This window comes from Ictalurus furcatus, chromosome 16, assembly GCF_023375685.1.
Source record: "Ictalurus furcatus strain D&B chromosome 16, Billie_1.0, whole genome shotgun sequence".
In the NCBI taxonomy this organism is placed as follows: Eukaryota; Metazoa; Chordata; class Actinopteri; order Siluriformes; family Ictaluridae; genus Ictalurus; species Ictalurus furcatus.
In genome coordinates, this window is record NC_071270.1 from 295001 (window position 1) to 309291 (window position 14291).

The 14291-nt window shown below is 39.5% G+C and overlaps 2 protein-coding genes across 6 annotated transcripts in view; both read right to left on the minus strand.

Annotated features, from left to right (window-relative positions):
* LOC128620589 (spindlin-Z) overlaps positions 1 to 7 on the minus strand; it is a 14223-nt gene extending 14216 nt beyond the window's left edge. For all 4 annotated transcript variants that reach the window (XM_053645767.1, XM_053645768.1, XM_053645769.1 and 1 more), the window contains exon 1: positions 1 to 7. This exon is cut by the window's left edge. The gene's annotated coding sequence lies outside the window, so the exon portion shown is untranslated.
* Positions 8 to 913: 906 nt separating this feature from the next.
* Positions 914 to 14025, minus strand: zmp:0000001301 (uncharacterized). 2 transcript variants are annotated; one of them, XM_053646218.1, is made up of 18 exons: positions 13666 to 14025; positions 13493 to 13565; positions 13342 to 13384; positions 13122 to 13200; positions 12928 to 13016; positions 11194 to 11340; positions 10966 to 11017; positions 9824 to 9924; positions 9115 to 9200; positions 8922 to 9003; positions 8590 to 8675; positions 6803 to 6890; positions 6669 to 6717; positions 6401 to 6488; positions 3325 to 3425; positions 3054 to 3138; positions 2760 to 2864; positions 914 to 1405 (listed from the first exon to the last, which is right to left on the minus strand). In XM_053646218.1, the coding sequence occupies exons 1-18, from the start codon at positions 13857 to 13859 to the stop codon at positions 1301 to 1303; spliced, it is 1653 nt and encodes a 550-aa protein (XP_053502193.1). In that variant the 5' UTR covers positions 13860 to 14025; the 3' UTR covers positions 914 to 1300. The 2 variants fall into 2 exon arrangements, with proteins under 2 accessions (XP_053502193.1, XP_053502194.1); XM_053646219.1 differs by lacking the exon at positions 13342 to 13384 and having other exon boundaries at positions 13418 to 13565.
* Positions 14026 to 14291: the final 266 nt, after the last annotated feature.

A 14291-nucleotide genomic window follows, 5' to 3' on the forward strand; every position in this document is an offset into this window, starting at 1 on the left:
TGTCTCTGTGGAGTTTCGTGCATTTTCCATGAGTTTGCATGGATTTCCTCTGGATTTGAAAAAGCCAGTACTGACTGACCCTGGGTGTGAATGAGTGTGTAAGATGCACTTCATGCCCAGCATTCCCATGATAGGCCTCCAGCTCTACCATGACCCTCACAAGCATAAAGCTGGTTTATGGAAATGAATGGATGAATGAATGGATGGATGAATGAATGAATGAATGAATGGATGGATGAATGAATGAATGGATGAATTAATGGATGGATGAATTAATGGATGGATGAATGAATGGATGGATGAATGAATGGATGGATGGATGGATGGATGGATGGATGGATGGATGGATGGATGAATGAATGGATGGATGGATTAATGAATGGATGGATGAATGAATGGATGGATGTAGGTTTATTCAGGCCTGTTATAGTTATTTTGAGCAGATCCATTTGGCACTAAGGAACAAATGAGATATTCCACAAATGCAACTTTTTTTTATACATGATTGCGTGGCACCACCCCTTTCCCACCCCATGTATAAAAACCCTAAAAACACCACTGATTCCTATACCCATGTTTAATACATAGTGTAACAAATGCTTTCAGTGTGAAAATGCGAATACAACTGGTGACAAAGAATGAGCTTTATAACTGTTAATTAGCCCGAAGACATTTTAAGACAATTATTATACTGGTAGCAGAATAGACCTTGCATAACGATCAGACGTCTGGCCAAAACAGAAAGGTTGAGCTCACTGGTAGGAATGCCTAAGCTTTTATTATATTTAATAAAATAATCCAGGCTTAATCATTGAATTACCTAAAGTTCAGATATGATCGTATCAGATTAATAGTTGCATGTCATATGTCTTTGTTGCATTATTTAAAATCAGTGTTTTATCTATGCTTCTTCCAATAAGGACAAAAACAAAGTAAAGACAATAGCTTTGTACATGTATGTAAGATTAAACCAATTTTTATTCAACAAAATCAATTCAAATTTCTCCATTTCCTGGTAATCGTTCTTTCTGGGTCTCATTTATAAATGTCTGTGCATTGTTCTTGCTTATATAGTCAAATTAGCTTTTTATTAGTTACATAATGCTATCTGTCTCTCCGTAGAACAGAAGCTAAATGGTAATTATGCAAATATATTCTCCACGTATGCATTTCTGCAATGGTCCATGCAGACTGAGCGGCCCGTGAGCGCGCACACTTTGACATTGAAGAAGTGCGATGGAAAACAAAAAAAAACTCGGCCCCCTCTCCCCTCCTTCCAGTTGCCATAGAGACAGTGTCTTCACATGCCTTTGAACTGCTGCATAATGGACAGGAGGCGCTCGCTGCGTTTTTGGATGTTGCACTGCTCTTCTTTCAGCTTCTCCTGCTCATGGAGCACTTCCTCCTGCACAGAATTGATGGCCGAATTTGCATTATTGTTCTGTCTCCATATTGGAAAGTCTGAGCTGGACTGGTATGATGCAAATGTATGTTTCCCTTGTAAGGTGATTGATGGTGAAGGGTAATCCCTTCAGATTATGTCATCTGGACTGTATTCATTTACTATTAGGGCCATCTTTCTTGGTGCCTTGGTGCTTTGCTTATATATATATATATATATATATATATATATATATATATATATATATATATATATATATATAATTAATATTTAGTGACACCTCCCCTGGAGAGAAGAAAAGCAGCATGTATCTTCATGTGATGTCTAACAGGGTTGGACACAGTGGAACATTTCTACTTTATATCCTCAGATGTGTCATGTGCACTGTTCTCTTCGATTCGTACCACACATTTCAACAGGAATCAAACTCAGAGCTTGAATTTTTCAATGCTAATATGCCCCAGATTGATTTCTGTGTTTATTTAGATTTATGTTCGGGGACATTACTCAGTCCCTTCAGGATTTCACAATTTTGCGATCGCAGAAATGAACGTAAAATCAAGCAAACGCTGCAATATTCAGAAGAGTTTGCGATTTCTCAAAATTACAGGAGATTTTCCACAGATTTGGGCCGAGCTGTGTCATGTGATGTCATCACAATGCGCATTCAGCCAAAGCCCTCTTCAATTCATGTGCGTTGAACACTAGTACACCTAAAAGGTCATATTTACCAACAAACATCACTGGGAAAGACAGCGCAAAACAGTTTTATGCAATTCAAGTAGATTTCTGCAAAAAAAAAAGCACAAAAACCTCGACAAGTTGCATCGCAAATGTGGAAAAAAGCCGCAGAGAAATCAAGTATTTTTAGCTGCAACAATCACAAAAAAACAACCTTCTATGAAATCTTGTAGGGACTGATTACTATGTAAATCCATCTATAGCCAGGTCGTAACCATATGGCAGAGGCAACCAGGTTCTGTGCTAAAATATCCTTTTTTCTTCATGGTGTTATTAATCGTTTAAAGTGTCCCTGGACTAAAAGCTGCAAAACAGTCCCAAAGTAACCCCACCCCATATGACCCCACCTTCATATACTTAAATTTGGTCAAAACAAAAAGATAGAAAAAATAAGTATGATAGCTAGCATTTATTTTTAAACATTTAAAATACAAGAAGAAAATATATTTATTTTTTTTAAAAAAGAAGTTTGCTGAGAATAAAGTAGTGTAGCTGTTTGAGTAGAGAATATAAATTATTATATGTGGCTTTACTTCCTATTACTTCCTAGTCATTCATATATATAAATGTTAGATGGACTTTGGTGTGCGGTTAGTAACTGTTTGTGGTCACACACCCTGAGTTTGCACAGCTCCTTCCTCTCCTTGTCGTTCTCTTCGGCCCGAGCTCGTAGCCAAGCCTCATTCTGAAGTCTGTGCCTCTCTAGCATTTCCTGAAGTTCCTGTCAACCCACAACCATAAAAACGCTCACTGTTTCGACAGGCATCAAGCGACACACATCAGTTTTATAAAACGACATGTCGATCTACTTGAGGCCATTTTCCTCAGGTACTCGGCTCAATCGTCTGAACTCAGCTTTGTATCTTGTGCTAATAAATCCATAACAGAACCACAAATAAATGTGACACACCTGGCTCTGTTTCTGGTGATATTCATCGATGGCCTGTCTCTCACAACGCAGCGCTTGCACTGCTTCTGAAAGATCAGACTTTTCACTGGAAAAAAAAAAAAGTCGATTTATTTCCACAGTCTGTTGCAAGGGGACGTATATATTAATCCTCTGCTAGGTCTGGCACACAGATGAAGCTTTTAACATTTCTTAAACATCACTAATCCATTTAACGTCTCATTCAGTGTTCCCGTCTGAGGCTTTCATTGAGTGCATTTGTATGTGTTAGTACCTGTCTAATTTCCGGAACTGCTCGTCTAAAATGGCAAAAGCTTGATGGATCAGGGTCATTGCTTCACCTCGAACTGTGACGAAATCTTGATAAGCTGTGGGCTGGACAGAACAAAGACATTGACTGAATCCTGCGTGACATGGACGAATCATCTCATAATTAAATTAGTATATTGTCGGATGTGTTAAAACATGACATGTAAACGATGTGATTCATAAAAACACCCATTCAGTTTGGTCACAGAATACGAATAAAATGTGTGGCATCATTATTGCAGAGTAGCATATGGTGGCAAAATGATGAGCTGATATGTGTGGCAGCTTGGGAAGTCACTTCACTTCACACTATAATCTCTATATAGTTTTGAAAAAAGCATTTTTTCCTCCTGAACTGAAATATTTCCTTTAGTCCGAATAAAATACACCAACACTTAGACCAGGGGTGTCCAATCTTATCGCAAAAGGGTGCAGGTTTTCATTCCAATCAAGCAAGAGCCACACCTGAATCCACCTGTTGAGCCTGGCTTTCGATAGACTCAGGTGTGGATTCGGCTTGGTTCGAATGAAAACCAGCACCAACGCCGGATAAGATCGGACACCCCTGACCTAGACCGTCTAAACTGAACAAGTGATATTTATTGGTTTAATTTGCTTTTGAGTTCCATCCATCCATTTTCTTATCCTACACAGGGTCACGCGGAACCTGGAGCCTATCTCAGGGAGCTCAGGGCACAAGGCGGGGGATATCAACCAACCCATCACAGGGCACAATCACACACACTTCCACACCCAGTAACACACTATAGACAATTTAGAGATTGCAATCAGCCTACATCGCATGTCTTTGGTCTGCGTTGAGTACAAGGAGGAAACCCCCGAAGCACGGGGAGAACATGCAAACTCCTGCACACAGTTCAGAGGCGGGAATAGAACCCCAAGCCCCGGAGGTGCGAGGCAAACGTGCTAACCACTAAAATCATGAGTGTCTTTATAGACACTTTATATGATCTTCATAGCAGGCTTTTCTTTCTTTTCCAGAAGTCCCTGATTTAACATTATCGGTTATAAAAAGGAAATGCCTGAATCTTTTTACATTTATCCTTAAAAAAAAAAACAACCCAATAATATTACCACCAATTTTTAAAGAATTATAAGTGGGAAATGAGTTCTCACTGTTGATTACCAGCATCGTCCACATCAGAATCTGTATCATCATCTGAGGTGTACAGAAGAATTTCTTTGATCAGATTATGATTTAAATATGATTATAATGTCCAATCAAAAGTTAAAATAATCAGAGTGATAAGAACGGCTTTTTTCCATCAAAGCTTAATGATGGCTTTGAAATGTATTCAAATCATGAAGAAAGAGTGACTTAAGGTTAAATCAGCATTTAAACATGATTATGTTGTAATAGTGCATGGAATATTTTATTAATCAGAAAATAACAAGTGAATATTCATGAAGGTGAAACTAGGACAAATTGATGTATCTCCAGCTTGTGAGGAATCACTGAGCACACATTTCTCACGCTTAGTTTGTATCTTTGTGAATACAATTGAGCCTGTATCATTTTGATAGCTTGGAATTTATTACTCCTTAGCATGTATGCACTATTATTGCCAAGCTTTATGAGTGGTCCTTTGTTCAAACTGTAGAAGTGCACGTACCGATAAGGCCACCTGTGTTAGAGAAGATGCACCAATGTTCAAGGACATGTGCGTGTGTTAGTTTGATAAAAGACTTCCTTTATACTCATCAAATTACACATGGCTGAGCTGTAGAGCGTCTTTGTTATGAAAGTATATAAACTAGCGTATCAAGATGGAGTCCGGCAGTTACTTTGCAAACCGACTCGGCTCTTGTTATTATGGTAATAAAAGTTTAATCTCTTTTTGCCATCAAAACCCTCGAGACGCAGAAGTTTTTATTTTGCTGAAGAAGATTCCACAACAGGTAAAAGGCTCATCTTCTGATTTCGGTTCTTGCTAAGACCTGTGCTGAAATAATCGCTGATTCATTCAGACAGTTCTGTTCTGTTCAATAATGTTATTGCTACACTCTAGAAAATGCTGGGTTAGCCTTTTGGGTCATTTTCTCAGTCTTGGCTAGTTTTGTGTAACCCTGACAGGTGAATCAGTGCACCCCTCCCCCACCCTGACACATCAGCCCAGCTCCTCGGGTCAAATCAACTCAGAGCGGACTGTTTGATAATTCTCTGGGTCTGCATCTTAACTGAGGCTCAGAGTTAGGGTTAGCTAGCTGGATGTTGTCACCAATCACAGTAGGAATGAGTGATGCTAACCTAGACACTCACCTGAGATGATAACATTATTTTAGCATACAGCTAAAAGATTAGACCATTTATTAGACCAATGATTAGATGTTAGACCATTCCCTTTCTGAGAGTTAATGATAACGTAGCGTTACAGCTGTTCACCATGATGTAATACAGAGAGCGGGTTAACGTTAACTACAGTTAGCAGGTGCTTTGGACAAGGCAAGCTGTAGTAATTAGCATTAGGAGGATGGGTTAGAGCCGTGTTTCTTCATGTATTCGGTGAGTGTTAATGCTGGGTAACAGGTGCAGACAGTCAGTGGATAACGGAACCTAGCTAGCTCAGTAATGTCGAGGCCAAAAGTTCTTCACAAGGTTAATGTGACAAAAAGAGAGGATGGGGTTTAGTTGTAATGCTTTCCTCTATCTCTGTAATGTTGGTTGACTTAATTAGGTTGTGCAAAAAAATATTTTTTTTAAATGGCAGTGAGCAGGGTTGGGAGGGTTATGTTAAAAATGTATTCCGTTACAGTTACAAATGATTTCATAAAAAATGTCATCAGAAACATAATCCAAGTCTCACAATATGAAAGTCATGTCATCTGATTACTTTTGGATTAGTTCAAGGTCACATATGTAATAAAGTCAAGAGAAAAGCACTATGAGCTCAAATACTTTTATTTCGAGCTAATTTGAAGCTCACGCTGTCAAACATTGTATCGTGTGATAAATAAATTTTGTTTAGGAATCATCTGGAAATTTATTACAGGTTTGAGAAAATCTCTCACGCGCTTGTCACCTGTGCGGACTCGGTTCTCTCGATCCTCAGGGTTAACGGCGTCTCACTCAGCTCATACCTCACGTTGGGAACCTTCGTTGGCACAAAGCTGAACGAATAAACACGTGCAGTTGATTTACATAACAGAAAATGTGTCACATGAAACTGAGAATGAAACTTTTGCATGGAAAGGTATAGTTTCAGCGAATGACGATCTATTAAAGTGCTTTCATTTTAATGTGACTAAGCTCAGACCTTAACGGCGTGGTCCGAACGTGGAGACACCCACCTGTTACTCACACCCTGAAGCCCAAATTCAGACAGAATCTCCTTCATGACTATAACAAATACAGATCAACTGTAAGCTGTTTATTTTGATTTCTTTGTCCATCTTTGAACATCGCAAATGCATAACTGTTTTACCGGGCTGTCTCTCCGAAGGGTTGATTAATCTCATTATCTTCACGTCATTGAATTCCTGTTCTTCATTTCTGCCTCCAAACACATACATCTAAAACAATCATACATACAGTATACGGTAAGAAAACTATGGACATTGTTTAGTATTGTTAAGATGTAGAGGCCAGGAAGAAGTGAGCTGAAAACTGATGGATTATAATATTCTATATTATACCACAGCATTGCTAAATTCTTATATGTTTTAATACGTGATTGTGTCTATAGTAACAGCTCGATCAGAGTAATTTAGTAATAAATGGATTAAAAAGTGGTTTATTTAACAAGGTCAAATTGTTTAAACAAAGTAAGATTGCGATGCTTTATGGGTTACTAACCCTAGGAGACATGTATTGAACGTTTATGGAAGGAGTCTCCAGTGTCAGCACTTTCTAACAGTCAGTAAGGTTTCTCCCATGGGAAAAGTCTTCAGGATAGAGGAGTTTGTGATTTCACGGTAACATAAATACAGAAGAATACAAAAAGTTACAATAACCTTGTTGCGTAAATGTGCACACCCTTTTATAATTGGGGATGAAGGCCGTCAACAACAAGCGGAGAAAATGGAGAACCACAGTGACATCAGCAAGAACACGACATCCCTCTAAAATGTACAAAAGGACAAGACAAGTGTTATGGTCTGATGAGACAACTTCCAAAAGGAATAATAATTCCATAATTCCAAAAGCAGCACATCACTAAAAGAACACCGTACCCATGGTGAAGCACGGTGGTGGCAGCATCATGCTTTACAGCTGCTTTTCTTCAGCCAGAACTGCGGGTTGTATAAAGGTGGAGGAAAGCATTAATATCTACAAATACCAGTCGATTTTAGTGCAAAACCTTCAGGTGTCTGCTAGTAAGCTGATGATGTAAAGGAATTTGACTTTTCAGCACGACAATGAACCGAAGCACACATCAACATCAACAAAGGAACGGCTTCACCAAGACAAGATCAAAGTTTTTGAATGGCCTAGCTCGAGCCCAGACCTGAATCCGACTAAAAACCTGTGAGGTGACGTGAAGCAGGCTGAGCACAGGAGATGCCTTTACAATCTGATGGATCTGTAATGCTTTTGCAAAAAAGAGTGGGAGCATATTTCCAGGTCCAGATGTGCCATGCTGATAGTGGTGTAATAACATTTAAAAGGTGCTTCAATAAAGTATTATTTTAGGGGTGTGCAAACTTCTGCAACCAGGTTATTGTACGTTTTTTCTTTTTCTTTTGCCCCTCTATAAACCTTTCTGATTGTTTTTTCACTTTTCAACTTATATACTTAATATTATACTTATACTTATATTTATAGATATATAAGATCTGACATGATCGATCTTAGTGTCCTTCTTTTCCTCACAAAAACCTGCCATTTTAACAGGGGTGTGTAGACTTTTTAATATCCGTTGTAAAATGTAAGTGATAACAGGAACTAACGTCTCTCTCCAACATTCCATACCATTATATGTATCTATAAAAGGTTAAAAAGTGTGACCTGTCCTTCATTTATAAATGAAATATCTGTAATCATTGGCAGTTTGCTGTGGTATAAGCCGGCCTGCACGCTTTAGACGGTGCTGTTATATGAAAATAATCCACTTTGGGGTGGTAGGAGTATTTCAGCTTAGCGTCGGGCTGCATCGCACCCTGTCGAGTATTATTTTACTTTAACAGCACAACCTCAAAATGTTTTATTTCTTACACAACACACACATGCGCGCACACACACACACACACACACACACACACACACACGTACGTGACTATGAATAATAAAGGCTGCATGGCCGTGACGTCTAGCCGGAGGAATCCCCACGTATAGAGGTACCTTCCATTTCATCTTTGCTGATAAAAACAGAAAGGGGTTCATTGTGTTATTTTGAACACTGGAACTCTTACACGAACTTCTCATACTGTATGAATAATTGATTGGTGAATGATTATGTTCATTTTTCACATTGTGCATGTGTTTTTATTCCTCCACATACTTTTCACATTGTATTTGATCACATATACGCTTATATGTTTTTCGATGTGTGTGATTTATTGATTTTTCTTCCATAAATGAATTAAGAGTGTATCTGCATTCACCCAGGCTCAGCTTGTGCATTTCATTGGTCGATGAAATGTTTCCATCTGGGCTTTGGATCATCCCTCCAAACAAATAAATATCCTGTGATAGACAAACAGCGTGCATTTCACCAATCAATACATGGTTTCCATAACCGGGGCAAAGAAAGGCAGACCTTTTACATGATTGGATGCCTTAGATTGTATTGCTGACCTTGTCATGGTGAGCTGTGAAGGTCTGACCAGCGCAGGAGAGCGGCGACTCGCCCTTTACCTCACTTCTCTGCCACGTCAGGGTCGCTAAGAAAGGAGAGAGATTTTCTGCTCAGATTTTCTCCCATTGGCCGTGTGTTGAAAGGATATTCAGTATGACTGTATTGTGAAGAAGAGTTCTGGGATGAGTTTACTGAGAACAGGACAGTTTATTGTTTATGACTACAGCAGCAGTATCTTATGTCGAGCATAAGAACCCATTGGCCAGGACTAGCTCGTTAAAAGTTCTCTTCTTATTATTATTATTACATTATTATTAACATTTTGCAGATTCTGCAAGGGGTATGTACATTTATGAGCACAACTCTATATATTTAAACAATATGAAGGTGAATTTGTTCATCTGTTTTGTAGGCACAGTACTATTTGTTTAGGCAATGAGGATGCACTTTTCAGATAAATGCTGATAAATTAACGCAATTAAGAATTCTTAAAACCAAATACGAGTCTGACACGCCTGCTCTAAGGCATCTATGTGGAGCTTCAAAAGCAGAAGAAGATGAGTCACAAGTACAGAGAGCTCCAGATGAAGAAGCAGACGGTTTATTAGACTGTTTCATATGGGAAAATAAAAATAGCTCCTGGTGCCGGATTCAGCCTTTCGAAACATATCGCGTACTGAATTACCTTCACAAAATAGAGCAATTTACCAATATTCAGGACATGAATGTCTTTGTAGTAGGATCCATCTGCTTCACAGCCCCCAAACAGGAAGATCTGCTCATTGACTACAGCGCACGTGTGGTTATATCTAGAAGAGAAACACTCGTGTCAGAGTTGCATGAATGCAGCAGGAGAGCCTGAAAGCGGGGACTACCCCCCGAGCCAAATCCAGACACAAAAAAGCCTGATGAAAAATAAACGGCTCCGTTTTCAAATGAGGTCGCTGAAGAAAATGATCCCTGCTACCAGTGCACCATGGCAACAGCCTGCACATGCTGTACCAAGCATTCACTCGCATCAAAAAAACAAGTCGCTTGGACTGCATATGCGTGATATCATGATAATGATAATGAGTCTTTATTGGTCACATATACATTACAGCACAGTGAAATTCTTCACTTCATGTACCCCAGCATGCCAGGAAATTGGGGTCAGCTATGATATCTGTATCTGAGGGTTACAACAGCAGCAGCTTGGCAGCGTCTGAGCTTGAGCCGACCTTCCAATCAGTAACCAAGATCTTGGCAGTGCTGGGGCTTGAACCCCCGACCTTCAGTAACCGATCAGTAAGCCAGAACTTGAACCCCGGGGCTTGAACCCCCGACTTTCCGATCAGTAACCCAGAGCACTTGACAGTTCGACTGCTTGAAAGCTGATATGAACATATGAGCAAAATTTGGCTCATATCTTTTTATGAGAATGATCACGAATGCCTTCGGCATACTTTGGAACGACGTTTTGAGCTTTTAAGCTCCGGGATCAGCATAGTTAACATTTTAAAGCTACGCGATGAACCATGCAAAATTTGACTCGTACTAATTATAAACTGAGACTGGGGTGGAGAGAAGGGGTGTTGGGGCTGTAGTAGCTATAAAATGACTAACAAGGTGCCAACGTAAACACCAACAAGCACTCTGGGTCATAATACACATACGTCTCAGTTTTTTTTTTAAACCATGGCTTAAACAATCTATTAAAAATGCACCTGCACATGCACCTTTCTATGTAAAACATACTAAAGGTACCATAAGTGAACGCTTGATAGTGCCACCCCAGTGACAAGGAAAAGTACAGTTTAGTATCCATTTTTAATCAACATTAACCCTAACGTTAAACATTAAGACATTACCTTGCAGATGGTGGAGTCCCGCTTGTTTTGATCGGTGTCCAAATCATTGACACTAAAAGATGTATAATATCGAAGTGTTTAGTCCTTGGTAAAACATATTATTTGAAGAAACCTGTTGGCTTTTCAAAAAGCCGATTCTGCAATTACTCTGTAATTCATATACTACTGTATGGCCTAGAACTAGACCGTACATCTGATCTGAATCCCATCTATCAACATGTTGCTGACCTGTGTTGAACATCATAAGGTCATCTGTAGGCGTTCCATCCAGAATTCCTCCATAGACATAGATGTTATCCCCTAAGGCTGCTGAGCTGTGTCTGAGAGTCTTCAGCGCCACGCCCACAGTGTCCAGCTTCTCCCATCTCAACGTAACTGAGCGAGTAAATAAACATGTCTGTCTATATCCCAATACTTTAAATCAGACATCAAACCATTCAAAGCTTGCGTTTTCATACCTGTCCAGGACCAACATTGATAATTTGGCGTCCAGTTTCATCTCCATCTCCAGTAATAAAAGACTCCATCATGGAAACTGCTGTGTTCATTTTGCCATTTAAAAAAAAACAACTTTTATTCTGTTTCATGTCATTACGTTTTTTTTGAAGCACAGGAGAATTATCTGGCTGTGCTGGGCGCGTACTGATTATAGACGGAGGTGGGGGCGGAGTGAAGGGGTGTCGGGAGCGTATCTATATACTGTATCTATACACAAGGGGCCTACGTAAACACAGACAAGCACTCTGGCCCATAATGCAATTTTCCAAATGGGTTTTCTCAGCCACATAATACACTTGTGCTGAGACCATGTCCTATATCCCAATATCCCAATATGTTCATGCACTTTAAATCAATCATTCGATTACTGTTATGCCTTTCCCCAAGGATGTAATATCTCTTGTACCGCAGCTGCCGATGATTACAATTGTTAATTTAGTAATGAATGACGCCTCACAATTTTTAATCAGTCCCTCGATGTTGTATGATACCGTTCTTCTCTTTTACCGAAATAAAACCCAAAACACTTACACCATCGGCGCTGTTCTTTGTGGAGACTGAGGTGACGATATGTCCGAAGAAATGAAAAAAATATTTATTACACACCTTCTAAACAGGGTTCTTTAAGAGGTAAAAAAAAACGTTTTAAAAGATGATGCTTTAAAAGAATCGTGTGTTTCGTTTAAACTATGAACAAGTTTTTCAGAAAATGGCTCGCTGGCGAGGATACTTACACACGACACAGAACCAGCGCTAAATACGTGAGATGTTGTCTATGGTTTGACATCGCCCTGTTCCCCCTGGCTGACAGTTCTGTACGACGTGTGATCTTTGGTAACACTGTTTGATCTGAAGGTGTGATCTTTCCTGGCAGTTGTCTGTCTGTGTGAGACAGAGACATGTGTTTCCTGGAGGTTTGCAGGCCTGAATGCTTACAAATGTGTTTATGTTAATGAATTAAGGGAGAGTCGTACGTCTCAGTGTTTAAATAATGGTTAAGACGTTGTAATTAAAACACACGAGTCATGAGACACTTGTTTGTCCTGAGCAGTTAAACTGCCCACTGTTCTTCAGAACATTCCTCCAGGTCCTGCACGTTCTTTACTTTTCCAGCACCTTCTGCCTATTTGAGCCCTTTCCAGCAGCGGTTATATGACGTTCAGATCCGTCTTTTCACACCGAGGACGGCTGAGGGACTCGTACACGACTATCACACAAGGTGCAAACACTCACTGATGCTCAATGCAACACGATACATTAAGAGCCAGGGTCAGGAACCACTGATTTATTCGGTACAGTAAGCCTCACAAATTAAGAACCACTGCAAGCTGATGCATCATGGATAAAACTACTACTACTACTACTACTACTACTACTAATAATAATAATACAAAAAAACCCTTTATTGCAACTTAATTTTGTTTCCTTTTCATGAAAACAAAACATAGTTGCTTCATTGCTTACCAACGTCAAAGCAGTAGACACCAGGAAGACATTCTTTTGATTCAGGATCGCAGGAGCCTCCAAATAAGTACAGTTTCCCTTTGACAACACTGTAAAGAAGAGCCCGTTTGAATCCTAACACAGTCTCATGAAAATAAGACCATTGGATTGTTTCTATCGTCAGGTTACTTTATTTGTTTAGTTTTTTTGGTTACCAAAGTGTGTGGCCTTCTCTTGCAGTCGGTACAACTCCATTCTGAGGCATCATCTCCCAAGTTATACAGGAGGGGGTAACTTACACACACACAAAAAGAGACGTTTTAAATAATTAAACTAAATGTACTGTTATGTCCCACCAAATCCACAAGACAGCTCTGAATGTATTAATAAGCAATTACAATTATAAAAGTATTTATTTTCTCCACAAGTGCTTACCTGTAATCATGTAAAAATCATTTAAATATTCAGGCTGCGCTTCCTAAAGAGAATAAAATGAGACATGACATCTCACCAAGGTTGTTATAAATGCTGGATGTCATTTAAAGCATCTATTCTTCTTATCATTCAGGCTGCTGATGTTACACACCTTGGAGTTCATGTTTGAGGCGCCTCCATGCAAGAAAGCGATATTTCCTGCCACGGCAACCGCATGACCAGCTCTGAAAGCAAACCAGCATATAGTCCAATACGTTCAACTCTATTTCTTTTTTATTTAAAGTTGCGTTAGGATTATCAAGATCAAAGACAAGAGCACCTCACCTAGGGCTGGGTGGCATTCCTCCAGTCTCCTTTACAACCCAGTGTCCACTTGCGAGGGCCATTTCAGGCACTAAAGGAATTCTGTTGTGCAAAAAATTGCTAGGTCTGATTTGAAAACGTATAGACAGTAGAAGACAAGTCGAACATACATGCATGCCCCCCCAAGTCCCGGTGGCTCGTAGGAATACATTCATCCAGCTGTAAGATGAGGAAACCCGTCGCCTAGCGATGGAAGTAAACAAGCTTCTCTGCTCATCACGCAAGCAGGTGCTCACTGAGACGATTATTTGATATGTATGTCTACACAACAACCATCCAGTGTGATGAACTCTCCCTGAAGAATGCTAAACCACTAATACGCACCTCGGTCATTATTCCTAAACTAGAAGGATAAAGTTTATGAACAAACTTTGACATGGCCTGACATGTTAAATGTTAAAACGTCACGGGTAAATGATACAACGTTAAAACTATTAAATACATTATAAATGTTAAAACATTAGGTTTAAAGGTTAAAACTATTATTATAGGTTATTGCTAGGTGACTGCTATGCCAATTTGTGGTTGCTGTGCTGCTGTGAATTTTGCTACAGTATCCCAGTTACAAGGGTGTTACTAGGCGGTTT